The sequence below is a fragment of the Hemitrygon akajei genome, chromosome 1 (assembly GCF_048418815.1).
Source record: "Hemitrygon akajei chromosome 1, sHemAka1.3, whole genome shotgun sequence".
In the NCBI taxonomy this organism is placed as follows: domain Eukaryota; kingdom Metazoa; phylum Chordata; class Chondrichthyes; order Myliobatiformes; family Dasyatidae; genus Hemitrygon; species Hemitrygon akajei.
Window position 1 is genome coordinate 30,657,397 of NC_133124.1, and position 26,770 is coordinate 30,684,166.

The window sequence follows — 26,770 nt, forward strand, 5'->3', positions numbered from 1 at the left end:
CAAAGCTATCATCTTTTTGAGAGCTTCTGAAAGTTCCTGATGTTAGCTGGTAGTCATAGTCGTAGCACACTTCAGTACAGAAACAGTTCCTTCAGCCCATCTAGTCCATACCAATCTGCCGAACCCCATCAGACTGCACCCAGATCCCTCTCATCCATGTTCCTTTTCAAATTGCTCTTAACTGTTGAAATTGAATATGTGTCCACTACTTCCACTGGCAGTTAATTGCACACTCTTACTCGAACCCTCTGAGTGAAGAAGTTCCCTCTTTAACACCTCACCTTTCACCCTTAATCCATGACCTCTAGTTCTAGTCTCAACACCTCAGTGCAAAAACCCTGCTTGCATTTACCCTGTCTACGCCCCTCATAATTTTGTATACCTCTATCAAATCTACCTTCATTCTTCTACATTCTGAGGAATAAAGTCCTCACCCATTCAATTTTTCCCTATAACTCGGTTCCTCAAAACCTGGCAACATCCTTGTAAATTTTCTCTGGACCCTTTTAATTTTACTGATATCGTCCCCATAAGTAGGTGACCAGAACTGCACACAATACTCCAAATTAGGCCTCACCAATGTCTTATACAACTTAAATTGACATCCCAATGCCTGTACCCAGTACTTTGACTTATGAAGGCCAATGTGCTAAGAGCTATTTTTATAACCTCAGTTCAAGAAATTAAGGATGTGTATCCCTCCATCCACTTGTTCTACTGCACTCCTCTGTGCTCTGCCACTCACTATGTAAGTTCTACCCCACCCCTGGAGTGCAACACCTCACGTTTTTCTGCATTGAGTTCCATCTGCTGCACTTAGTCCATTTTCCCAGTAGTGAACTAGATGTGTTTTATTGTTAAAAAGTCTTATAGTTAACATTACAAATAATAGATTTCTATTCCAGACATTATTTTATTTAAACTTTCCCAGCTCTTGCAGTGATATTTAAGTTCATGTCTCCGGATGAATAGTTTGGGCTTCTGGATCTCCATTTTGCAATTTGACGACTTCACCATTGCGATCTGGCAGAAGATAGTTTTCACTCCATATAGAACCTAACCATTCTATTAATTTCTCCAGCAGGTTACTTCCAATATTGAAAAGCTGGAAAGGTTAGCCCAGAATGAATTTGGCGGCTAATATCAAAGGAGTTCAGCCTGCCGGTGGCGTGGTGGTACCTGCGCCAGGCTTCGAATCCAGCCCGCTCCTTGAACGCTTTCCACCCGTGCTGGGCTGAGCATCGAGCCAGCAGCTCAGCCTCGTAAAAGAAAAAACCGACATGTGCAAAAGAAAGGGCAAGGTTGCCACCCGATGCGCCACAAGGCACGGAGAGGAGCAACAAAAACAGAAGAATCAAATAAAGTATGTAAGTGTACAGAACATACAACTAATTAGATAGGTAAAAATGAAATGCAATTAGTTGGGGTAAATCTGAGCACTTACTTTGGAGCATAGTTGCATACAAGGTAAAAAGCCCGTCTCCAAGTGGACCCCCAGACATACATGTTGTTGCAGGTATTGATCGCACACCCTATTCGGTTGGAAGTTGCCCAAACCATCTGAAACACAGCAAGCGTTGTTTTCAGTTATTATGCGATTTAGACTCTTGAGACATTTTAATAAAAAGTCTGATGAAATATCAAAAAGGTTTTACCTGGGTGTAGTGAGTGCACACTGGTCCATAACATTTCAGGGGACACCTGGGGTTACAGTCTTGAGGATATGAAAATCTGTAATCCTTCACTTCATCATACCAAGGTTTTACCAGCTGTAGAATATTTCGATAGCTACTCGGAATAATAAATATTTTAAGCTATTAGATGTTTGCTGTAAGGCCAAAGCACTAAACACTTGCATTTATTTAGCGTTTAACTCATCCGCCAATCTATTTCATAGACAATCACATAAAATGAAGAGAAACACACACAGAATACTGCAGGAACTCAGCAGGTCAAGCAGTGTCTATGGAGCAGAATAAACATTCAATATTTCAGGCCAAGACCATTCATCAGGACTCAAGTCAAGTCAAGTCACTTTTATTGCCATTTCGACCATAACTGCTATGTACAGTACATAGTAAAAATGAGACAACGTTTTTCAGGACCATGGTGCTACATGACACCATCCGTATCAAGTGTAAAGGAGAATGATATAATTGTTATTCTGGATCCGATGCAGCACAAAAAACAAAATAACATGAAGAACACAATACTAAGAAAACAATAAATATAAATGCATAAAATAGCTTATCTACATAGATTGATTGTAAGTACATAAAGGAACTAGGTACAGGAGTAGCTGTTCATCAGGCGATTCTGACAGGAAATGATGAAGAAGTGGTGGTGGGGTTGTGGAGGGGTAGGTTAGCAGGTTAGTCGGTGGAGGTGTTGATCAACCTGACTGCTTGGGGTAAGTAACTGTTTTTGAGTCTGGTGGTCCTGGCGTGGATGCTGTGTACCCTCTTCACTTGGGACAAGCTGTCCATGAGCAGGGTAGGTGGGGTCTTTCATGATGCTGCTGGCCTTTTCCTGGCATCTTTCTGTCCCACAGCCTCGCCTCTAGTCCCATTTCACTGTGCACCGGTGCTCCCCAGGGCTGTGTGCTCTCCCACTGCTGTTCACACTGCTGAGACGCGGCTGTGTCACAGGATTCAGCTCAAATGGTGTCATCAAGTTTGCGGATGACACAACAGTCATCGACAACTATTATGAGATGGAGTACAGAGAGGAAGTAGAGCGGCTGATGGATTGGTTTGAGGAGAACAATCTAAGTCTGAACATGGAAAAGATCAAGGAAATCGTTGGGGACTTCAGGAAGGTGCAGGCGAACCATCCCCCTCTGCAAATACATGGCTCCTCCACAGAGAGAGTTAAGTGCACCAAGTTCCAGGGAGTTCACATCACGGATAACTTCACCTGATCCCTTACTATCACCTCCCTGGACAAGAAAGCACAAGAGCGCCCCCACTTCTTAAGCAGATTGAGGCAAGTGAGGCTATTCCCCCCCCCCCCCCCCCCCCCCCAGGAGCACCATTGAGAGCATCCTGACAAGATGCATCTCCATCTGGTATGGGAGCAGCCAAACATCGGACCGGAAGTCCTCACAAAGAACTGTGAGAACAGCTGAGAGGATCACAGGGGTCTCCTTATCATCCATCGGGGACGTTTATCAGGAGCGCTGCATACTCAGGGCCCTTAGTATTATTAAGGGTCCCACCCATCCATCCAGCCTCCTCTTTGACTTCCTACCATCAGGCAGGAGACTCTGATGCATAAAAACAAGAACGGTCAGGATGGAAAACTGTGTCTTCCCTCAGGCCATCAAGCTTCTGAACTCCCTGCCACATCGCATTCAAAGTGTCACTGGTTAATCTGTTCTGTACATTACAATATCTAATTGATGCACTTTAGTTTGTTACTTATGTGTGAATCATCTGTAGATCTCATCCTTATTGACATAAGCTATTGTTGTTATGTTATGTGTACTACTCTACACTCTAGTTTGGAGAAACATTGTTTCATTTGACAGTATACATGTATATAGTTAAATGACAATGAACTTGACTTGACTTGAGATGAAAGATGCTTTGGTAATATTCACTGAAAAAAGGAATATAGACCAGGAATCCAAATAATACCCTATCTTCTTCCTATGGATTCAGAGAATCTTTCATATTGCTATGAATTACTTAAAAAAGAATGCTGATTTAACATTTTCAGCTGAAGAGCTTTACCTCTAATAATTCAGATCTCTATATACGGCATTAGAGTAGAAGGGTCTCAACCCAAAATGCTGCTTATTTATTGCCTCCACAGATGCTGCCTACCTTGCCGAGTTCCTCCAGTAAGTGTGTGTAAGTCAAATTCTCAGGTGGGATCAACTTGCAGTCTACCAGCGAGTGATCATCTTAGTCATTTTTCTTGGGATGACAAGATCCTGTTGGACATTGTTAATGACGAACGCTGCAAGTCCGATTCACTGATATATTGGCGGTTGGCGGGGTAGCTGCATTGCCTCGGTGATAGCAAGGACTAGGCCTCAAGCCGCGGTTTTGCCTGTTTGCAACCTCCCACGAGAGAGGTGTTGGAGTTGGTGCTGCCAACCCCTCCACCCCCCACCCAGTGTTCATCCGCAGGAGACCAGTGGTATTGTATTTGACTGCAGACTCATGCACCGTTCATGGACTTGGGGTCTTGTACTATATATTTTTGTGTGACTGTACTTTATCGATATCTTATGTGCTACTGTATATCTGCCTTGTGCTGTGTGTGACTGTTGGTATTGTGCTTTGTATCTTGGCTTTAAGCTTTTTCGTTTAACTGTATTCATGTATGGTTGAATAACAACTAAACTTGAAATTGTAACCTTGTGGATAGGGAATGATCAATCATACTAAGATGATAATTAGACAATGAGTGGACCCAGCACATTATAACTGTTAATTTAATCTAACATTGTAGTTTTTCAATACAAGAGACCTAACATACCAAGTGTGAATTATTAGTACATTTTCCTTAGAATATGTTTGCATGGTGCAGCTTAAATCCATTACAGAAACCTTACTGCATCATTTTATTCCCTATTTTTATTTCCTTTTTTTTTTGAAAAGGAATCACATCACTGTAAGTTTTGGGCTGTAAGTTTTGGAATTTTTCTCCAATCCTGATGAAGGATCTCGGCCCAAAGCATCAACTGTACTCTTTTCCGTAGATGCTGTCTGGCCTACTTCTTCCTGGCATAGAATTCTGACTCTGTAATTCATGTTATACAACCTCATCTTCTCATGTGGGATCCTAGACTGACTAGAGCAGGGGTTCCCAAACTGGGGTCCATGGACCCCTTGCTTAATGGTATTGATCCATGGCATAAAAAAGATTAGGAACCTTTGGTCTGGAGGATCTGAAATCAGCAAAAATCTGCAGTAAGAACTCAATGAGTCAAGGAGTTATTACAAATCCCTTTCCTCCCACAGATGCTGCTCGATCCATTAAGTTCTTTGTTTATTCCTCCAGACTCCAGCATCTGCAGTCTCTTGTGTCTCCAGATCTGAAATTAAATCATATTCTGCCCTCAAATGGCATGCATAGTTATCAATATCTACCACTGGAACTTAGTATCCTGATTGATTCTTCCCTTGCCTATTATTGGGTGATTGAGATCAACTGTGATTTCACCAGTAACTGCTTGGCTGAGAGCAGCAAATTAGCACAAGTGGGAATGGGAATACAGATCCTCCTGGTTGATATGACTCAGGATACAGAGATAAGCAAATCTAAAAAATCATTCACCGTCCGGAGCGAACTGAAAGATTTTGTCCAAGGAATCTCAGTAAATATTTTGGTCCATGATCCCATATACAAGTGGCAGCCCAAGATTCAGCAGATTTGGCAAGGTTTTCATCCCATATCTGTATTAAGGTAAGAAGAAAAAAATCACTTTGCATTATAAACTAAGATGTATGCCATATTTTCCAACAATTACATGATATACTGCACTCGTGGCTCAAGAATATTTCACATTTCATATTTGCTTAAATTTCAATTGACTATTCCTGCTCAGAAACTATGGCTAAAGGATATATTCCACCAATGAGCACCCTTCTTTTGAATATGTAAGGTATAATCTAAAGGGTGTCATAGCCGGAGGACATAGTGGGGGCAAGCTCCACTACCTATTAAATGCTCCCAATGTCTTATACCTCAAATAGCCTCCGATAACCAACAGCAGCTCCTGGCCTTCATTTGTGACTTAGTTACCAAGCCCGGTGGAACCATTTCTACTGACAGATGAAGAGACAAAGGCAAGTTACTGGTGCCTTAAAACCAGTCACTTCAGCTTGCCGGCCGAGGTTGGCAGCACATCTAGGAGAAGGAAAACTCTGATCTCAAACCTCCGCTGCCTTGCAACTATACCCGCTCATGCGGGAGTCTTTGGGAGTAAACCCCAAGGAAAAATATGGAGCTGGGATCCCTAAGGCAGCCCTACATTGAGTTCAACACTGACTGGCAACTCCTGCAACGCCACTGGTGCCAAACTGTATCGGTCTCTGCTCTTCCTTAGTGTTCATCAGCTATGTGAAGAGGGGGGAGTCTGCTGCATGGACAACAGCTCACTCTCCATATTGTACTGCCCTGGCTTGTGAGTCACATGAACAGTTAGGATGCTATATCAATGGTCAACCCCGACCAACGGAGGGCCTTATTTAATCAATGTAGTTTATATACACAAAACAAACTAGAATTGATGCATGTATGTTGAAGCTCTATGTAATGTTTTCCCCTATGTAGAATCCCATTTATAGTTCTTTATCCTTATTAAACTGTATTCCCTTTAATCAACACTCTGGGCTCTTCCTTTCTAATATATCTATCAGCTGTTACCATTCGCATAGGACACAGTGTGATAATATCATTTCAATCTATGTTACTCAAATTGCCTTCGGAAAAAAATGTCTCTGACAATTTCAATAGCTGAAATCTCCAGAGGCAGGTAAGATTATGAAATTGCATGTATTACCCTTGATGAAGCGTATTCACGGAATTGTCAGTGTAACTATTGTTCTCAAAGCAGTGATTCTGGCAGCTGACTAAATAGTCAGCACCCATATCACATACCCCACATCGCAGGATGGATCCACACTACCCAAATGGCTTAATTAATGAAAACGTCTCCCTTGGCTCCTGGAATTTTTCAGTTGAAAAGTAATAGATGATGAATGCAGAAGTGAATGGAGAGGAAAGAATCAGGGACAGTGAAAAGCAGTTCATAGACCAAAGGGTTAGGGTAGTGTTGGAAGTGGCTGAATTGCAGAAGCTAGTTGGAAAATGAAGACAAGAAGGAATGGCAGGGAAGAGGTCCAGGAGGAGGACTCAGACTGGTATCTGTTATAGCTGCAATCTGGGCCTCACTACAGGTTTAAGCTTCCACTCCAGTATATAACATGCCAGAAATTTTGGCTTGTGCTACAATAGAAACTTAACTCTATGAAATGGATGGATCCACAAGAGTGACAAAGGAGTTACCCAACACTTCCATGCTGGAAAGGATGGGCTCCAAGCTCTGTACAAAGCCCTGTGTATGGTAAATGCAGGTGTTCAAACTCCTTGACTTTACAAAATAGCTTTGGGTCAGGCACCAAAGATTTCATTATGCATACAGTTTGTCTAGCGTTACATAGAAATCTACAGCACCTTACAGGCCCTTATGCCCACAGTGTTGTGCCGACCATGTAACCTACTCTAGAATCTGCTTAGAAGTTCCCTACCGCAGAGTTCTCTATTTTTCTAAGCTCCAAGTACCGATCTAAGAGTGTCTTTAAAGACCCTATTGTATCTGCCTCTACCACTGTCACTGGCAGTGCATTCCAGGCATCCACCGCTCTCTGTGTGAAAAACTTTCTTCTGACATCCCTCTTGTACCTGCTTCCAAGCACCTTAAAACAACACCCCCTCATTTCAGCCATTTCAGCCCTGGGAAAAAGCCTCTGGCTATCCACACAATCAATGCCTCTCATCATCTTATACACCTCTAATCCTCCGTCACTCCATGGAGAAAAGGCCAAGTTCACTCAACCTATTCTCATAAGGCATGCTCTCCAATCCAGGCAACATCCTTGTAAATCTCCTCTGCACTCTCTCTGTAGTATCCACATCCTTCCTGTAGTGAGGTGATCAGAAATGAACACAGTACTCCAAGTGGGGTCTGACTAGGGTCTTGTACAGCTGTAACATTACCTCACGACTCTTGAAAGCCAACACATCATACACCTTCTTAAGAGTTGTAGAGTCATACAACATGGAAATAGGTCTTTCCATCCACCAAGTACAGACGTTTGTAGATGCTGACCATCAAGCACTATTCCTTAACTAATCCTATTACACTTCTTTCAAATTTCCATCAACTCCAGCAGGTTCTACCAATTTAAAGTGGCCAACTCGCCTAATAAGCAATGTGCTTTTGAAGTGTGGAGCACATGGAGGAAATCACTATGATGACAGAGAGAACATGCAAAGACCATGCAAACAGGCCCAGTGGTCATGATTGAACTTGGGTTACTGGTGCCATAAGGCCATTGTACCACTGCTGTGGAGACTTGTAGGCTGTCACACTGAAACTCCCATGTTAACCCTTTGCATCAGAACATGATTCTACTTTGCTGTCTTGGAACCCTGACATATAGACTTCAACAGAAACAAAATTGCCAGAAAAACTCAGCATAGCGAGTGTGTGTGTGTGTGTGTGTGTGTGTGTGTGTGTGTGTGTGTGTGTGTGTGTGTGTGTGTGTGTGTGTGTGTGTGTGTGTGTGTGTGTGTGTGTGTGTGTGTAACATTTCAAGTGCATGATCCTTTGTTCACAACAAGGGTCACAGACCAGGATTATTGACAATTTCTTTTTCAATTGAGGCTACCTGACCTGTTGAGTTTTCCAGCATTTTCTGTATTTTGACCCCAGACTTTCAGCATCAAATCCAATGACAATGTTTCTTCATTTTGCTTCCTTCATGTTCATTCAGGACTAGTTGGCCAGGTTACTGTTCTCAGCAGAAACATTGAAGGATGGTGTTGAAACGAAGTGAGCAGGTTTGGGAGGACAGAGAGACTGTGAGGGGTAGGGGAGGCATGCAACAGGTTGAGATAAGGCAGGTGGCAGAACAAAGCGTATATGTTTACTCTATCCCATTTAAGGAAATATTGGGAGAGAGAGGAAAATAGAGACCTTTGAGAAAGATAGTAAGGCAAAAAGGATATCATTGTATTCAATGGACTCAGCCATGATGTTGGACTCCACTGAGGACATGCCAAATATGACAAGCACTCTCTCCATCTGCACATTCCTGTCCCTACCATTTGCTATTGCTGGCTCCAATTACACTGCACATTCTTCTCCACGAGAATGCAAAGTGTAATTGTAAGGATTGTACAATGTGTTTGGGTAAAGGAAACAGTCTGATTGCTGCTAACCTAAAACAGAAATAATGATAATGATCAGTCAGCACGAATCTGGAACACAGCCCTCACAGGGTCAATTCAGTGCAAATTAGCCACTCGAAACCGACAAATGCTTTCTAGCACCACCAAATGAGATGTGCTTGATTTTAGGTAATACAGAAAGAGCATATGTACTGAACCAGATCTGAATCGCTTGAATTGGGACAAAGAAAATGAGCATCCAAAACTACAGTCCAGACTGATTTGAACATCACTCAACAGCAATGGAAAAGCCTGCATGCTACACGGTTTCAGCTTCTAGCTTGCAGTGCCAGGAGTGAGTAGCTAAAAAAAGATGTGGAAAAAATCCAAAAAAGGGTGTGTAATATCTGTCTGCCAATGCAAATTTGGCCATGTGGTATTCCATGAGTCATAAGAAACCCTGGAAAGTTCATAACCACACCACTACTTCTGGTCTGACAGGCACTTGTTAGACCATGAATTAGAAACACATTGTATTCCTGAAGATCTGTTCCTCGTCAATAGGTCAACAAAGAGCCATGCATTTTCCACATGGACCCTACGAAAATGAGTCATAACTTACCTCATATTATTCTTTTGGGTGCCCTTTCAAAACAGGCAACACTTGTAGTTACAGCATTAACAATTGTTTTTCTGTTACAAAGCAATAGATAAATACTTGGCATTTAACCACTGAAATTCCCACAAGGGTTAGTAAATTTAGACAAGTGTATTTGACTTGATAGGATTGAAAGCCACTGCTGTTCTAAAATTACATGGTGAATTTTGCACATAGTTGTCATCTGAAATATGAAATAAAAATGGAAAATGCTTTGAACACCCAGAGGATCAGGTGATATATTTAGAAAGAGTGTGATGGTATTGGGTTTGCTGACTGCAAAGTTCTAAACTCAAATGAAGACCTTAAGCCCTATCAGATATATACTGTATAGTCATGAGTATTCTCACTAAAGGGAGATTATACTATAACTACCTAATTTTATTATTTTATTACTAGTTTATTTCCTTGTTTATTCTGCATGGTGAGTTTAGCTGCCAATATCTACTATATTGGCAGTGGGTCCCCACTCTTCTAGCTAACAAAGTAGTTTAAACACATTTAATTTATTTTCAGTGATACACATTTAAATCCAAACAACATTCTTATAACATATTTAAAGCTCAGAGAATTTCTATCTTATAAAATATTTCCAAATTAAAAACCATTCCTAAGACAGAAAGGATTTCTAAAATATATTGTTGGTACCATTCCTATAAATAAAGACATATCAATGATGCAAATGAACAAAACGTCCATTGCAGAAATCTAAGCTAGACTAATCGACCTTAGTCACCCCTTCTACTTGTCATTCCTCGTGATGTTCTTCAACCATTCCTAATAACCCTGAACTGAACTGAACACCTATACTGCACCTTTTTTCTACCACTTGTTTGACTTCACACTATATGATAGTTCCTCAGATGCCCTTTTTTATACAATTAGCTTAAAAGCATCTAGGAGACATAGATCTCAGCTTAATGTTCACAGTTCATAATTAATGCTGTACAGATAACTTCCTTGAGTACAGAAACATTCCAGCTATAAACAGATCAGTTATTTGATCTGCTTAATGATATTATCCATCTGGTCTGCAAGCTTCCTTGAACTAAGCAACTTAGAGTCAGCTTGTCTGTTTGAAACAAGCCAAATTAAACAACCCATTGTCTTCTACTGTGCCGTCAAGCAGCAATAAGAAAGGTGTAGTAAGGCCCATCTTAATTCTCACAGATAGAGTGTCTTCCATATGCAGAGCTTGTTTGCAAAACTTTTCTATAGACAGTAGTTTTTAGCTTCAAGATTTTTACTGCTTTCCATTTATAGGGACTTCCCCTATAAATAGACAAACTTCCCCTCCTCCTTATTCTGACCTTTTCCCCCTTCTTTTCCAGTCCTGAAGAACAAAGCAACAGACCATTGCAAGTCACAGTCACCTCTGTAGACTGAACAATAGTATTCTTCAAAGTGAATACAATTTGTATTCACAATTGTACTTGTGAATAAACAATAAACAATTTTACTTGTTTTTTTGCCAATACAGAAAGACCACATCAAGGTAGTGAATGTAATACAATAGATCTATGTTCACTTAAAATGCAATAGTAAGTGAATTACTATTTCACCTTAAAGGTACTAAGTCTTTGTATGGTGGTAAATGATGAGGTCAAAGAGAGGGTGTTCCACCTTATTTACTGCCAAGGGAGAGCAGGTCTCCCTTCTCCAACAACCAAAGCTGAGAGCCTTCAGCAGGAATTTAGAATCTATAAATAGCTTAATATCTAGAATATATTTCAGGTTCATGGGGACATATGCTATTTTATTGTTAAGAAAGTAGAAATAATACAAAGGCGTCCTGATGAAGGGTCTCAGCCCAAATTCTAACTGCTCATTCTTTTCCATAGATGGAGTAAATAGTCTATTTTTCCTGTGGTGGGGGTATAAAAAAAATAACAAGTCATGGTTTTATGATGAGAGGAAGGAGCGTCAAAGGGGATTTGATGGGAAAAGTTTTTTTTTAAAAACACAGAGGGTGATTGATATCTGGAATGTGCAGCTAGAGGAGGTGCTGAAATCACATACAATCACTGCATTTAGGAAACATTTAGACAGACACTTAAATAGGCAGGTCCTAGCGTGGGTAAATGGAATTAGTGTAGAAAGAGTAAAAAGATCAGCATGGAGGACCTGTTCTGTGCTGTATAACTCTATAAGTCCAGGAGCCATGCCACTTAAAAAAAACAATGGTTGCTATGCTCCTGGCATTAACTCTACTTTTCTATGTAATCGCCGTCCCCCTGTTAACTCCAACCTGTCTCTCTCAGCCTTGAGCACAGTCAGTGATTCTTCCACAACTCTCTGCACTGAGAATTCCAAAAGGTCACAACTCTCTGACTGATGAAGAACCTCCTCGCTTCCACCTGAAATAATTCATCCCTCATTTTATTCACTGAGTTTCCCCTCTTCCAGGTCTCGTCTTTCTTTCCATCAATTGCCTTTCTTTCCAAACTCCCTCTTCCTTTTCCTCAGTTGATTTTCATTTTGATTTCACCATCTGGGACCATTTCTTACTCAATTTGTACACTCCTTTGTATGAAAACATAGAGCATAGAACATTGAACATTACAGGACAGTACAGGCCCTGTGTCCCACAATGTTGTGCTGGTCTTTTAAACTACTCTATAATTAATCTAACCCTTCCCCATTACATAACTGTCCATTTTTCTATCTTGCATATTGCTACTCAAGAGTTCCTTATATGTCTCTAATGTATCTGCCTCCATCACCACTAGAGTGGTCCTTTCTCTCACTATGCTCTGTGTAAAGAATGTACCTCTGACAACCCCCTACTATAATTTCCTCCACAAAAAAGAGAAGATTTGCAGATGCTGGAATCCAGGCAACACATACAAAAAGCTGGAGGAACTCAGCAGGCCAGGCAGTGTCTATGGAAAGGAGTACAGTCTTGAGGTCCCAAGGAAGGGTCTTGGCCCGAAACATCAAATGTACTGCTTTCCATAGATGCTGCCCAGCCTGCTGAGTTCCTCCAGCTTTTTGTGTGTGTTCTATAATTTCATCCAATCACCTTATAATTATGTCCCCTTGTATTAGCCATTTCTACCCTGGAAAAAGGTCTCTGGCTATCCCTTCAATCTATGTCTCCTATCATCTTGTACACCTCTATCAAGTCACCTCTCATCCATTTTCTCTCCAAAGAAAAGAGCCTTTGCTCACTCAACCTATCCTCATAAAACATGCTCTCTAATCCAAGCAGCATCCTGGTGAATCTCCTCTGGACCCCCTCTAAATCTTCTTATACTTACTATACTGAGGCAACCAGGAAGGACACAATCAGGCTGCGCAGGTCAAATCAGGCTGTATTCAGATCAGCAGATGAATGTGGTTGAAATGCACTGAAATTCAAGACTATGTTGAGATATAGAGGTCAAAGAACCTTGGAATGGAAGAAATATGCAGACTAAATGGAAATGGAGCCAGCTTGCAACTTTTTGTGTGGACCATGATATTTTCAAAGCCCAGTCTTAAGTGGAGGTAACAAAAGAAACAAAAGAATGAAATGTTGAAATGATAAACAATACAGCGGCATGGTAGGTGAGCTGACCACATAAATTGGTAGATCTTGATGGAAACAGAACGTAACTTAAGACATAGAACATTAGAGCACAGTACAGGCCCTGTGGCCCATAATGTTTGCCAACCTTTTAACCAGTTCTAAGATCGACCTAACCCTTCCCTCCTATATAGCTCTCCATCTTTCTATCATCCATGTGCCTACCAAAGAGTTTCTTAAATGCCCATAATGTATCTGCCTCTGCCACCTCCCCAGCAGTGTGTTCCACATACCCATCACTCTCTGTGTGAAGAAACTTACCTCTAACATCCCCCTGTACTTTTCTCCAATTGGCTTAAAACTATGCCCCCCATATTAGTCATTCCGGCCATGGGGAGAAAGACTCTGGCTACCTACTTGATCTATGCCTCTTGACGAAGTAGAACTTCCATTTATAATTTTATGAACATATCTCCACTTGAAAGAATTGCTTTTGAGTCATGCAAAAGAAAAATTTAGAACCCTGGAAAATCTTATACCGTTTGAGGCTTACTGAATAATAGTGTTTGTCCTAGCTCCTCCATCATACTATAGTATTTTTCTCAATTCCAGCATATATGGAAATCTTCAAAATATAGGACATAGAAAAATACCAGTAGTAGGTCTTTCAGCTCATCAAGCCTGCATTACTATCCACTTAATGAATGCTAGAACAGACTTGAAGGGCTAAATGATCTTCTCATTCTTCTACTTCTTATGCTACCTCTCAACCTAACTATTTCAGTGCAATACAAAATTCTGCAAATCCTAAATCATCCACAATTATCTCAGTTCATGACATTTGCCATTCACCCATCACCCCAGTGTTTACTAGTCTGCATTTGTTCCAGGTTAAACAATCCTTGAATATTAATAAGCATTTTGGAAATTGCCAAGATGAACTTGCGGTCCTGTATTACATAGGAATTTGATTCTTGCTCCTCCATCTCAGTGCCATATTGCAGATTTCTTCCCAACCCTTTGATGCATTTTCTGTCCAGAAATCCACCTCTTTCTGGAATATATTCAGCAAGTCAGCCTTTTGCATGGTCAAGAATTCGATAGGTTTCCTGTCCTCTAAGTGAAGAAATTTCTCCATGCTTCACTCACAATGTCCATATCCAAAGATTTTGACCCTTGGTTCTGGACCTTCACAGGTGGGGGAAACACCAGGCGGTCAAACCATATCAGAGCTTCGTGTATGTCAATGTGATCTCCTCTTGTTCTTTAAAACTTTAGTGAATGCAGGCCTAGCCAACTCAATCTCTCCTAACATGAGAGCCCCATCATACCAATAATGCCCCTAGTAAACTGGGTGAACTTTTTTCATGTCCCCTTTAGGAAACCTAAACTAGCAACAATATTCCAGATGTTGTCTTACCAAGGCCCCGTACAGTTGAAGCATAAAGTAGTAGTAGTGCGATCACTCAGGGCAGGTATGATGTTCTCTCAAGGGGTTTTCCTTTAATGCCTGAGCGTGACTTTGTTTAACATGGGGAGACTGATACAAGGGCAGCCACCATGTGATCTTTGACAGACCGGGGTCGGGGTCCAGTGGCATGGCATGCAAGATGACTGGGGACCCTACACTGCTGCAGTCTACCTCCGCCTTCACTGCTCTTGCAATGTGTCGTCATCTTCCACCAGCTCCACCGTTGAGGTCTTTGTTGGATCGTTCTTTGACTGGAACCTCCTCGTTGACCTTACTGCCAAGGGTGACCCTATGCTTCAGATGGCATTGCTTCTCAGGATCTCAGGAACTCACAAGCCTCTTCACCACAACAATGATCCTTGAAGAAGCATGATGTCCTTGTTGCTGCACTCAAAACCTTTTGCTGTGCTTGCACATTTGCTTTCAGTAGTTTGCATAACAGGGCACTTGAATCTCTTCATACAACAACATTTCCATATCTATCGCTTTTACGTTTCTCCTACCAAAGTAGAAAACTTCAATTTATCCACATTATTGTGCATCCACCATGTGGATGTTCCACTCATGGTCCACTCATTCAACTCTCTGGGCTGCCTTGAAGATTCTTTGCCTCCTCACAAGTTGTAATCCCACTCAATTTCATAACTTGTTATTATCAACTTGGGTTTTTTCCCATTTACCTTAACTATATTTCCATTAGCTTTACAGATTTTGTCACATATTGTTTCAGAATTATTCTTCAACACTCTTGTAGCTTTTTCTCTCACCTCTCATGATATTGTCACTATCTATTTTCACCATCATCTACTTCTATTCCAAAAGCTTCTCCTGGCATCAAACATCAGATTAGTGTAATTGCTCTGATCTTCCTCTCTGTAATTCTATTAAAGGGAAGGAATGTCATTCAGTATGCCTCCTCCTTTTCACAATTGATCTAATGCCATCAGAGTTGTCTCTTTTCCATTTAGACATGGAATTGTTGAGGTGCACAGCACAGAAAAAGGCTCTCAGCCCATCACATCAAAGCCTACCATTCTGCCCACCCCACCTGCCTATATAGATTTGTCTCCTTCTATGCTTTGCCTCTGTCTAAATGAGTCTTAAACATAGAGACTGCAACTGATTCCTCACACTCCCCTGGCAGAGTGTTCCAGGTATCAACCACTCTGTATTAAAAACCTTACCCCAGATTGCATTTAAAATTCAATCCAGTCACTTTATCCAGTGTTCTCTTCTTTTTGATACCCCCAACTATGGAACAGAGATTCTCACAATCTTGCCCTCTCATAATTCTATATACATCAATCTGGGCATGCCACAACCTCCTTTGTCCCAGGAAATTTAACCCTAGGCTATCCAATCTCTCTCATAACTGAATTCCTCTGTATCCTAGTGAATCTCCTCTCCACTCACTTCAGTGCAACTATATCCTTCCCAGAGTGTGACACTTGGAACTGCACACAATACTCCAACTATGGCTGAACCAGTGTTTGGCAGTGTTACAACATAACATCCCAATTTTTATTTTATATGCCTGGCCTATGAAGAAAAGCATATTACATTCCATCCTCACCACTCTAAGTATCTGTATTGCTACTTTCAAGAATATTCATTTGAACCCAAAGGTACCTGCATTTATAAAAAATTACTTTCATTTACGGTCTATGTCAGTAAGTGAAGAATAATGTGGATAAATGTGAACACCACCAATTTTGTGCCATCCATAGACGTACTAACCATACTTCCTACATTCACACCCAAGTTGTTAATATATCACAAACAACAAAGTTCATTGTGTCGTGCATTACTTTTTACAGATTTCCCATCAGAAACACAATGTCTCACCAATACATCCTGCCTTCTATCATTAGACCAATTTAGGATCCAACTAATCAAGGTTGCCTCAGATTCCATATGGCTTAACCTTCTGGACCAACCTAACACGTGCAACTCTATCAAATGCCTAACTAAAAATGCCGGAATTCCACTGCCCTGCCTTCAAGAATGTTTTCAGTTGCTTCCTCAGAAAACACCAATCAAGTTAGTGAGACAGGATCTCCCACACACAGGACTTTAGCTCATACCCTGCTTTTCCAATTCTACATAAATCCTTTCTCTTTCTGTGCTGTAATGTTCTATGGTTCTATGATTCTAGAACTTTCTCCAGTTGTTCCACTCCCACAGATGTAAAGCTCACCTGTCTTTCATCTTACTGACAGGATTCTGTTCAGGCCTGTTGGTCACAATTGTGGGAAACGCTGGCGGCACCCTGTTGTAGAATTTAGAATTGCTACCACTCCTATACTTGGTGGTTACATGCCCCTTACTATTTATGTAGTTAGACCTTTGCTTTACACTATCAAAATATGGCCCAGATCCACTATAGTTGGTTCAAGTAGCAACTATTCAGCAATTCTGAAAATCCAGGGAGTTCTGGAACACATGGTTTCTGCGTCCTTCCATCAGTTCTGCGGATGAACCCCACCTTCTCTATTTGTGTGTTTTGAAATTTGCCCCCATCTTTAGGACACACATAGTATAGATAGTTGTAAGGCAGAAGCTGTTGCAGCCTCTTTGAAACTGTGCATTGTGGCCAAATGCCCTTTAACACAGGTACTTAGAGATTCTTTTGCAGTCTCCAAAAGCCACAGTGCTGCTCAGTTGAAAATTGGCTTAGTCTGTAGAAGCATAATTCTGAACGCATTTCTGTTTGAATTACCATCCATTGGGGAATTAGACTTCTTACTTTTTCAATTGCTTTGGCTAGGTCTGCAATGTAGATTTTTTCCATACAAATAATAAGGTCAGTGTTAGGATAACTGCAAATTCTCCGGCATCATTTAGATAATACCGACAATCTATTGGCACTCTTCACGACCACAAGTGACAGTTTGCCTCTCACAGTGCCAGCAAAACTGGAGGTCCAGAGGGACTCAGGCAAAAGAACTAAGAAAGCAGAACAAGCAAAAGCATACACTCTCCCATAGCTTCAAGGCAGAATTAGAAGGAATGTTCTGGATTTCTTGGATACAAATTATTAAGAAGAAATCATTGTTTCATGTGATTATTCACAATCCAGTTTGGCAGAGTCTTAAATTGGGAGTATTGTGAGCATTTTTGGGCCCCTTATCTAAGAAAGGATATGCTATCTTTGGAGATGGTCCGGAGGAGGCTCACAAGAATGATCCCAGAAATGAAAGGGTTAACATATGAGGAACGTTTGATGATTCTGGCCTGTACCCACTGGAGTTTAGAAGAATGAGGGGGATCTCATTGGAACCTATTCTAGATTTCTGCCTCCTTCCATCAGTTCAGTGCGTGGGCCCCAACTTCTCTATTTGTGTGTCTTCTTTATCTCTGTAAAGAATATTCTAAGTTAAAAGGTAATTTAGTTTTCCAATGATGAGTTGGTAGTTAGCATCACCCTTGATGTACAGGTCTGTCTGTATTGATAATAATGAATGTGCCATTTAAACCAGTGAAATTGCCCCCTTTGCATTTGATGTTCTGCCCTTTCTGTTTCTCTTCTTGTTTTTATGTGACCTTTTCAACTGTGCCACCTCTAAAGTCTGTTTTTCCTCTTCTGTGTAAACATTTCAACCTCGGCTAGAAACAGTTATAAATGATGCTGGTGAAAAGCCGACATCCTTTTCACCATCAGTTTGTTGGTGGTCTGTCATTTTCTAAAGCTGCAGGCCAGCTGCTGTTGAACCGTCATTTCAACCAATCCAATCAAAATCAAACATATATTTCTCAGTTACCCCTATCCACTTACCTAACGCTCAGTGGACAGGCCATGTTAGAAATTGATATCTGAAGACCATTAGCTGTGACTAGCATTGCTAATACCATAGGATTTCTCCATGTCTGTTGTTTTAACCTGCTTCGTTTAATGGAGTTAATGACAATTTAACTAGGAGAGATATGTTATTAAACATCCATCCCAAACATCATTCATAACAGTATCTGTACCATTTTTTGCACCAGCATTATATAAAACTCTTTCTGGTAGAAGTTCAAATATTTATTCAAGAGAGGAAAAACAGACTTAAGCAGTTACATAGTTGAAAAGGTCCCAAATTTACCAACAGTCATTTCTAATTTTATATTACAACCTAGTTACTATACATAAGGGAAACATTTCTTTAGGAGCAATTAATTGTAGTTATACAGTACTCTGCAAATCTATTAGGTGCACCTATATATAGCTAGGGAGCCAAAGACTTCTGCACATTAATGCACATGGTGAAAATAGGAAGGAGGTGCAGAAACAGGAATAGGAATGCTTAGCTTCGTATTAGCTCAGTAGTATTAAGTGTTATTTGGTAACTGGAAAGACATAATATACAGTACTACACAAAAATCTTAAGCACCCCAGCTTTTGTATATGTGTGTGTGAGTGCCGATGACTTTTGTATAGTATTTCCACCTTAATAAAGCACTTCAAGTACTTCCTTGGAGCATTATCTTGGAACATTCATCCAACAAATGTTAAGAGATTTTATAACAGATATACATATATCCGACCATAAAGCTAGTTTTTAAATGAGCATCATAAAGGAGTAAATGCTGACGTTTAGTGGGGGGATTCAAGAGCTTGGGGCTTTGGCAGGCTGAAGGCCTAAGGGAAAACAATTCAAACTCAAAAGAGAATCAGGGAATACAGAGAATTTGGAAAATTTCACAACTGGAGCAGATTGCAAATACAGATTGGAAAGGAACCTGGAGACATTTGTCAAAAAAAATATTCCAGGTCCTCCCCAGGTTAAGGCAGGGTTTCATTTCTGAGAGCTGATCCTAACTAGAACAGTTTGCAAGTCAGAAATGTGCCCACTAATTGAATTCCTACATAGCACACAATGCCTGTAGCACTGCAGTAACTGGCAAATCCATTTCGCAAGACTCCCAAATGTTTGCTAATATTCAAGGCATTGTTTAATCTGGAACCACTGTACAGGTGATAGGTGAATAGAACACATTTGAATTGGGATACTTTTAGACGACTCTAGATTTGCAGAATTTAGAACTGCACTGGAATCGTAAGGAACTGGAAAAGGAGGAGGCCAGTTAGCCTTTCAAACCTTCTCCTCCATTCACTAGAATCATGGCTGGCCTTCTATCTCAGCAGCATATCGGCACTATCCCCATATCCCGTGACACCCTTAATATCCGAAAATAAAATCATCTCTGTCTGAATTGATTGTGGTTGAGTATAGGATCAGAGGGCACATCCTCAGAATAGAAGGATATCCCTTTAGAACAGAAATGAGAAGAAATATCTTTAGCTAAAAGGCTGATGAGTCTGTGGAATTCATTACCATTGATGGCTGTGGAGGCCAAGTCATTAGGTATTTTTACAGCAGAGATTAATAGGTTCTTGATTAAGGGTGTCAAAGATGGGGAGAAGGCAAAAGAATGGGGTGGAGAGGGAAAATCAATCAGCCATGATAAAGATGATAGAGCAGACTCGATGGGCCAAAAGGCCTAATTCTTATGGTCCTTACAGGCTTTCATTCTGAAGATTCACCACCCTTCCAGTTAAAAAACATCTACTCATGCCAATCCTGGATGGTCTACCCCTTGCTTTAAGACATTGGCCCTGCTTCCAGAATGCTCAGCCAGAAGAAACATCCTCCCTGCATCAAGCCTGTCGAGCCCTGTGAGAATTTCATGCATTTCAATGAGAGCAAAGCTATGGATATACATTTCAGCAACTTATGAACTGTAAGCTAAGAAGATTCAGCTGACATTACAGCAATGGAAATGAATGGCTTACATTCTTTTGCACAACAAGGGCATGCAACAATAGAATAAGAAGAGATTAATTAAATACCAAGAGTTGGTGGCCAGTTAAAGGTATCTGGGCCAACTAAGCAAATTTCTTAGAAAGCTTCATCCAATCTAAATAAGATCAGGCAAACCTCTCCATGACATGCAAGTTCAGGACAGGAATTTGCCATGCAGCTCATTCCAAACATCATTGGTTACCCTTTTATTCAACTATTATGCATATCTTGCTTGTCCCATATGGGCACGCCTCAGTGAAACCTAAATTTACATTGCAGGCACAATGCTGAAATGTTGATGTTCAGATGTCAGGCCAGGTTATTACTGGGCATGACAACTCGGAAACTAGTGGGCAGGCCAAGAAAATCCAATACTCTAAGAAGCTTAACAAACCAAAATGAGGAGAATTTGTTTCCTCCTTATATATGGGCAATTCTAGTGACTGAAAGACTGCATTACTTTTTGAATCTGCATGGAAAACAAAATCAGCACCATAAATGCCCATAGTTATAGAAATCATATTAGCCCAATGAATTATAATGGAGAAGTGCTTCTACCATATCTTGACTTTCATCAAAATTTCTCTAAGAACTATGTTTTAGACAAATGAGCAATAGTTCTGATTAATTGAGCTGATGCCTCTATCTTCCTGTTTCCCAATCATTTTCTAAAAGACCATGAGCTAAGAATTCATAATAACAGCAGCACGTTTCACTTGGGGGTGGAAGGAATTGGGAGCTTAGTACAAAATGGAAGGCTGCTATATTGTGTGATTGGAGAAACTAACTGGGAGTGAATCAAAGCAACTTGTGTTGATCATCCTAGAAAGCAAGAGCAAGAGGAATTTTTGGGTGAACAAAAAGTGTCCCACTATGTTAATTGCACAAAACTTAATGGTGGGGGGGGGTGGGGGCGAGGTGAGAATGCTTAAACAGAAACAAAGAGAGACACCATTAACTTAGATATAATTGTACTAAATATGCTACCAATAAGCATAGACTTTCATTATGCTTATAGTAGTTTGAGGATGTCTACATTTAGCCTTTCATACCACTTATTGTGCCAGAAATCTGCTGTACATAAATTTCAATAGTTATTTTTTAAATTTCAGCAAACTATCTACCTATGTTGATGAAAACTATGTCCATTCATTTATTGGTCTGCTGCCCAGCAATACTCTTTCATAGCTCAACTTAAAACAACTGTCATGAGCCCTGCAGCTTGCCACAGAGCGTTGAGCTTCTAGGTTTCTTGAACACCTGTATTTACAAACTGTTATCTTAACTAGAGCCATTAAGCCCTTGTGTTTTTGGTTTAATCTGGTCAAATTAGTTGTGACTGGCGCAGCCTATGAATATTTAAAGAGGACTCTCATTCAGTGCCTCAGAGTTGAGTTTCTTGAAATTCTGTAATTAATTGTACGTCCTGCGGAGGGCAGTAATACGCCTAGATGCGTCTATACTGCCGTAAATAGAAGAAGAAGAAGAAGAAGAAGAAGAAGAAGAAGAAGAAGTAGAAGAAGTGTCTTAGAGGAGTCATTGTGTTGGAGAAAATGAATTGTCTAGTATTGTTGTTGCTTGGATGCTCCTCTGAAACTCTGTTGGTATTCCTACGTTTAACCTCTTGTTTCTGTCTCCTCCTAGGGATCCTACTGTTTCTCTGATCCTGGGTCGAGCTGTGAGCCTGCCGTCTACAGCTCCCGGGTTGAGTGGGTGCCTCCGGGACAGAGAAAACCTGCCATTCCTCCACACCCAGGTCCTGTCCTCTGAGAGCACACCATGACAACAGCTTAATGCACTTTCCCAGTTGTGTGAGCCAGACAGAAGTGAAAAGTCTGACAGCTTTGAAGCGTTCCAAATTTTGCTTCCTAATGCCTTGCTTCAGTGATAATGTTTGGAAATAGTTGCATATTTCCTACCACCCCACCCTGACCAGAACACCTTACACTCTACAGCTTCACACCATCAAGGCGACTTCATTTGCAGTCTGAAGAAGATACTGCTTTTCCTAGGGCAATATGTTGTGAATGAGAGGGGCACAGAGCCAAGAGTAAAAATACAGCACAACAGGGGAAGTAGGTGTCGAGCTGCAATCTTCCATGTTGCCAGACACCCACAGTCTGAACCTTCCAATTCCCATCTCTGCCGGAAGGGCTTGCTGTCCTCCAGTGAAAGGTGTACATTCTTTCAGGGGGAAGCTGCATAGCTACAGTGCAAAGTCTGTCTTGCTTCCAGCACAGGGCTCTTTGGATGGGAGATCCCCTCAGAAAAAGACATGCAAAGTGGAAAGGAGATCAGTTTGTCAGCCTGAAATTAAAAACAGAAAATGCTAGAAACACTCAGAAAGTCAGGCAGCATCTGTGGAGTGAGTCAGTACAAACTGAAACATTAATCCTGTTTCTCCTTCCACAGATGCTGCCTGACCTGCTGAGTGTTTAAAGCATTTTCTGTTTTTAAGATTTCCATAATCCACAGTTATTTGATTTTCAAGCTCACCAGCTTCTCTTTCGTACCCCACAAAATCTTTACAGTGACCGCACTATTCCTACATTCAGCCTTCCTCTTTGTGCTTATAGAAAACATAGGGAACATAGAGCATTACAATACAGTACAGGCCACAATGTTGTGCTGATGTTAAACCTATTCTAAGATCAAACAAACCTTTTCCACCTGGATAGCCCATGATATTTATCATCTACGTGCCTATCTAAGAGTTTCTTAAATGTCCCAAATGTATCTATCTCTACCAAGATACCTGGCAGTACATTCCATACACAACACTCTCTATAAAAAAACACTTAAGGATAAGGAGTGTCCTGTGCAGGAAAAAAGGGAAATTTTTTGGCAAATCATGATAGATTGCTGCCCCAGTATATTCCAGCCGAAGGAGCACATACTCAAGCCACCTGGCTATGAACCTCCTCCTCCTCCTCTGCAGTGACATCATCAGTAATCAAGCTTCCAATGAAGAAATAAAAGTTAACTGATAATGTTGATCTTTTATCTTCAATGAAATGTTTTACTTAACACAAGGTAAAACACAGCTGGGGAAAAAGTAGTGTGAGTTTCAAGCACTTGGAATGGATATTATGGCAACTCATTGAGAGAATATTCACATCATTGCAGATCTGAATATTTTTGACATAATTTATTATGAGAGTTTTGCCTAAATAATAAATATACTGTTCATCTATGCTGGACATGAGGCATCTTTACCCAAGAGTAACTGGTTGAGATTAAATCAAAATACACCAGTCTCTTAATACTTTTGCTGTATTTGATTAGTTGTAAGGCCAGAGTATCTTCAGAAGCTGTTGGAGGCTCTACTTGTTGTTCAGAAGAATAAAATGAATCTGATAAACCATCTAACACAATATAAACATTGCTGAAAAGGTGATCTTCTTTAACATGGCTTGTTGTATCATATGCGCTTGAACGGAAATGAAAATATTTTCATTAGATCTCTCAATTTATTATGATAAAATGCACATAAATTTTCAGAAAACACAAAGGAAGTATTACTAATCTCAACATTGCAGATGCTGGTTGGTAAAAAATTGGTTACTGTAAAAATGAAAACTGAAATAATCTTTGCTTGTTTTATGCTTTACTTTTTCCCCTTATTTCTTTGATTAGTAAGTCTTATATTCTGCAGGTTGATCAGCAAGTATCAAAACTATTAAGTAGGTTAGTTGACCTTACAAACTGTTGCCCGAGATATTGATACCATTAAACACTGAAATAGCTTTTCAAAAAATCTCGCAACAGTGCCAAATGTGCGGGTTCAAAAAGATTGAATTTTTGTATAAATCTACTGGCTTTTACAAACAATATTTTATCACCATTAATTCTTCCATTATAGAGCTCACTGAAGGGGGACTGGATTTCTTAGCTGTAATATTCTCTTTCCTTTCGGTGCTGGACAGTTTTTTTTCTGATTTCTCTCAGTTTCCGTTTTTGGCATTCGTTGCAATTTTTAAAAAACCGCTCAATTTTTTTTTGAAGAACTGCGGTTGCTTTGGTTCTGAATTTCAAATGGTTCTCTATCCGGCAGGGGGTGTAAAACTATTAAGGCTTTTGGAAATCTGCTATCGCTTTCCCTTTGCTCAAACTACACCACGCCTATGGCACAGTGATTGGCGAACGTGCAGACGAGCGGAGGGAACTGATTCAAAGCAGCCCGGTGAACTCACCATATACTCCATGTTTGCAGCAGGTGGGACGACGCGACTTCGAACTTTATTGTGGTAATCGAGAATAGCCGAGATGTCATTCTGGGAGATGTATCGCCTCCGTCTGGTTTTAGGGACATTCTCGGGTCCAGGATATTTTCTCCAGGATAATTCTTTCCCACTGAAGTTTGATGAGAGGAGCGTGTCGCTGACATTAACTGAAATAAATGCACTTGTTCCCTGGAGAGCGCACAGTAACCTGATTAAACTTAATGTGGAGCAGAGTCTCATGGTTGCCGAAGGGTAAGCGGAGCACTGCAAATCAGAAGTTACACTGAATAAAGAACAATATGTGCAGGGAGATCAGTATGCATATACAGTTTCCATTTTCAATAGATAGCGTGGCTGAGGAACTCGTACCAATGCATACATTAACTATATATCATCCTAATATCGATATTCGTTTGCAAATAGACAGAAACATTCAGATAACTGAAATATAAATGGGTTTTCACTTACTGCAAATCGGCTGCCTGCTGGATCCAGTAATTTGATTTTTTTTTTAAAATATACTTAACGTAACGATAAGTGTAGCTCACCTGCTGCTTACAGTCACCGGCAAAAAATATAGTCCGAGCCCTCCTAAATTTCGAAGGAGTATTGAAAAGTGTCCTCCGATGTGAGAGAGGTAAAACGGTAACGTGAACGCTGGAGAAATCGTAGACGTGAGAGGGGTTTCTTCTGGTCTAAGACTGCTGTTATTGTGCTTTTATATTGGGTAAAACGACCCAGGAAGGCAAACACTTTCTCCTTGATGATGGTGTCTTTTTAACTCTTCACAGTCCCTGAGTCAGTATATTATCAGTTGGAGACCCACCTCCTTCGCTGGCCCTCTTTTCACTGTTTGCCAGACTTCCATCATAAGCTATTCCAAACCACATGTGCGTGTGATCGGGAGAGCTGGCAGGGGAGAACATTGTGCGTGGTGTCAGTACGAAGAATAAACCGTGTTTTCCATCTCTGTTTTGAAAGACGGCAGCAATGTTACAGACAATGATTCGGAAATGGTCCAAATTATAGTTCTGAGAGAGTACAGTCATCTTATAGTGAAAAGGCGCACAAGACTGGTATCTTAAACACTTTTTTTTTATTAAAGTCTTGGAAATTAAGTCGATAAGGTGCAATTTTACCTGAAGAAGATAATGAATTCGGATTTTTAAAGCTTTTGTTTATCCAGTCGATTGTAAAACGAGACCGTCTCTTACACCACCTGCTTTAGAAGTTTACAAGTGTTACGGGAGACAGACTGCTGAATCGTTGTCTTTATTCGAATCTTTCTGAATGACGTGCCAAGCAATGTCGAATTAATAGCGCACTACACAGCAGTAAATCTTTAATAATAAATTTGCCCCCAAGTGAAACAGAAAGATAATACCGCACCGACGTCCAAACCAGTTTTATTTTGCAGGTGTTATGGGAAGGAAAGCTACACTTTGCATTGCAGAAGGACTTCGGGGACTGCATATAAATGACTGGCTGTATTTTAGAGGAATATTTGGAGCCTCGGTGGGGGACTTTAAGCATTTTTCCAGCTGAAACATCACACCACACACACACACACACACACACACACACACACACACACACACACACACACACACACACACACACACACACACACACACACCTGCAATTAATATTATCGGTAAAAACCGCAAAGAATCATACTTTGCAGTTATTCATACTTTTCAGAAGCGCGCCGGAATCTTTAACTGTCACTTCGATGCGTACAGTTCGCGACGTTTATTTTCAGTCAAAGAGCCACGGTTTCAACCGGGTCACATTTCACGCTGCAGATCAAATGGATACGGAGAGCGAAGTGACGCACGAACTCTAGCGAAGAGGCTGCAGTTCTTTTCCGTGAAATCTACGTGTTGACAATCATTGCTTCAGGCAAAGGACAGGAATTCTCCAAAACAAAACATTCCGGAGAGCGTATTTGTCCCTGGCGGGAATCAATTATTCCCACTGCTCTGATCCCCACAGCCCTGCATAGTAAATCTGGAGATTATCCAAAAATCAGTATTGAGATGAGCAATCTTACCTCAGCCACTTTCTTTATTCTGAAAATTAAACAGTCAATGGACTTCCAAAACCAAGATTTGACCAACTGGTTTATTTTGCCACCCACGTAATAACGACCAAAATCGAAATTATTTTTACAAGCAGTGTTTTTTTATTCATGTTATTCAGGATCAGCGTGCC

General features: G+C 40.7%; 1 protein-coding gene and 1 long non-coding RNA gene across 2 annotated transcripts in view; one reads left to right on the forward strand and one right to left on the reverse strand.

The window, feature by feature from the left end:
• The window catches only part of LOC140725175 (uncharacterized), a 57,745-nt gene extending 34,333 nt beyond the window's left edge, over positions 1-23,412 (forward strand). The window contains exons 2-3 of the long non-coding RNA XR_012098286.1: positions 1,082-1,363; positions 21,978-23,412. This is a non-coding gene — a long non-coding RNA (uncharacterized lncRNA). The remainder of the gene's footprint in view (positions 1-1,081; positions 1,364-21,977) is intronic.
• The window catches only part of pi15b (peptidase inhibitor 15b), a 36,891-nt gene extending 10,409 nt beyond the window's left edge, over positions 1-26,482 (reverse strand). Inside the window, exons 1-5 of the mRNA XM_073040270.1 lie at positions 25,105-26,482; positions 24,527-24,820; positions 5,290-5,408; positions 1,656-1,788; positions 1,445-1,560 (exon numbers count right to left, since the gene is read on the reverse strand). Coding sequence (XP_072896371.1) covers positions 1,445-1,560; positions 1,656-1,788; positions 5,290-5,408; positions 24,527-24,796 — 638 coding nt within the window. The 5' untranslated portion in view covers positions 24,797-24,820; positions 25,105-26,482. The remainder of the gene's footprint in view (positions 1-1,444; positions 1,561-1,655; positions 1,789-5,289; positions 5,409-24,526; positions 24,821-25,104) is intronic.
• Positions 26,483-26,770: the final 288 nt, after the last annotated feature.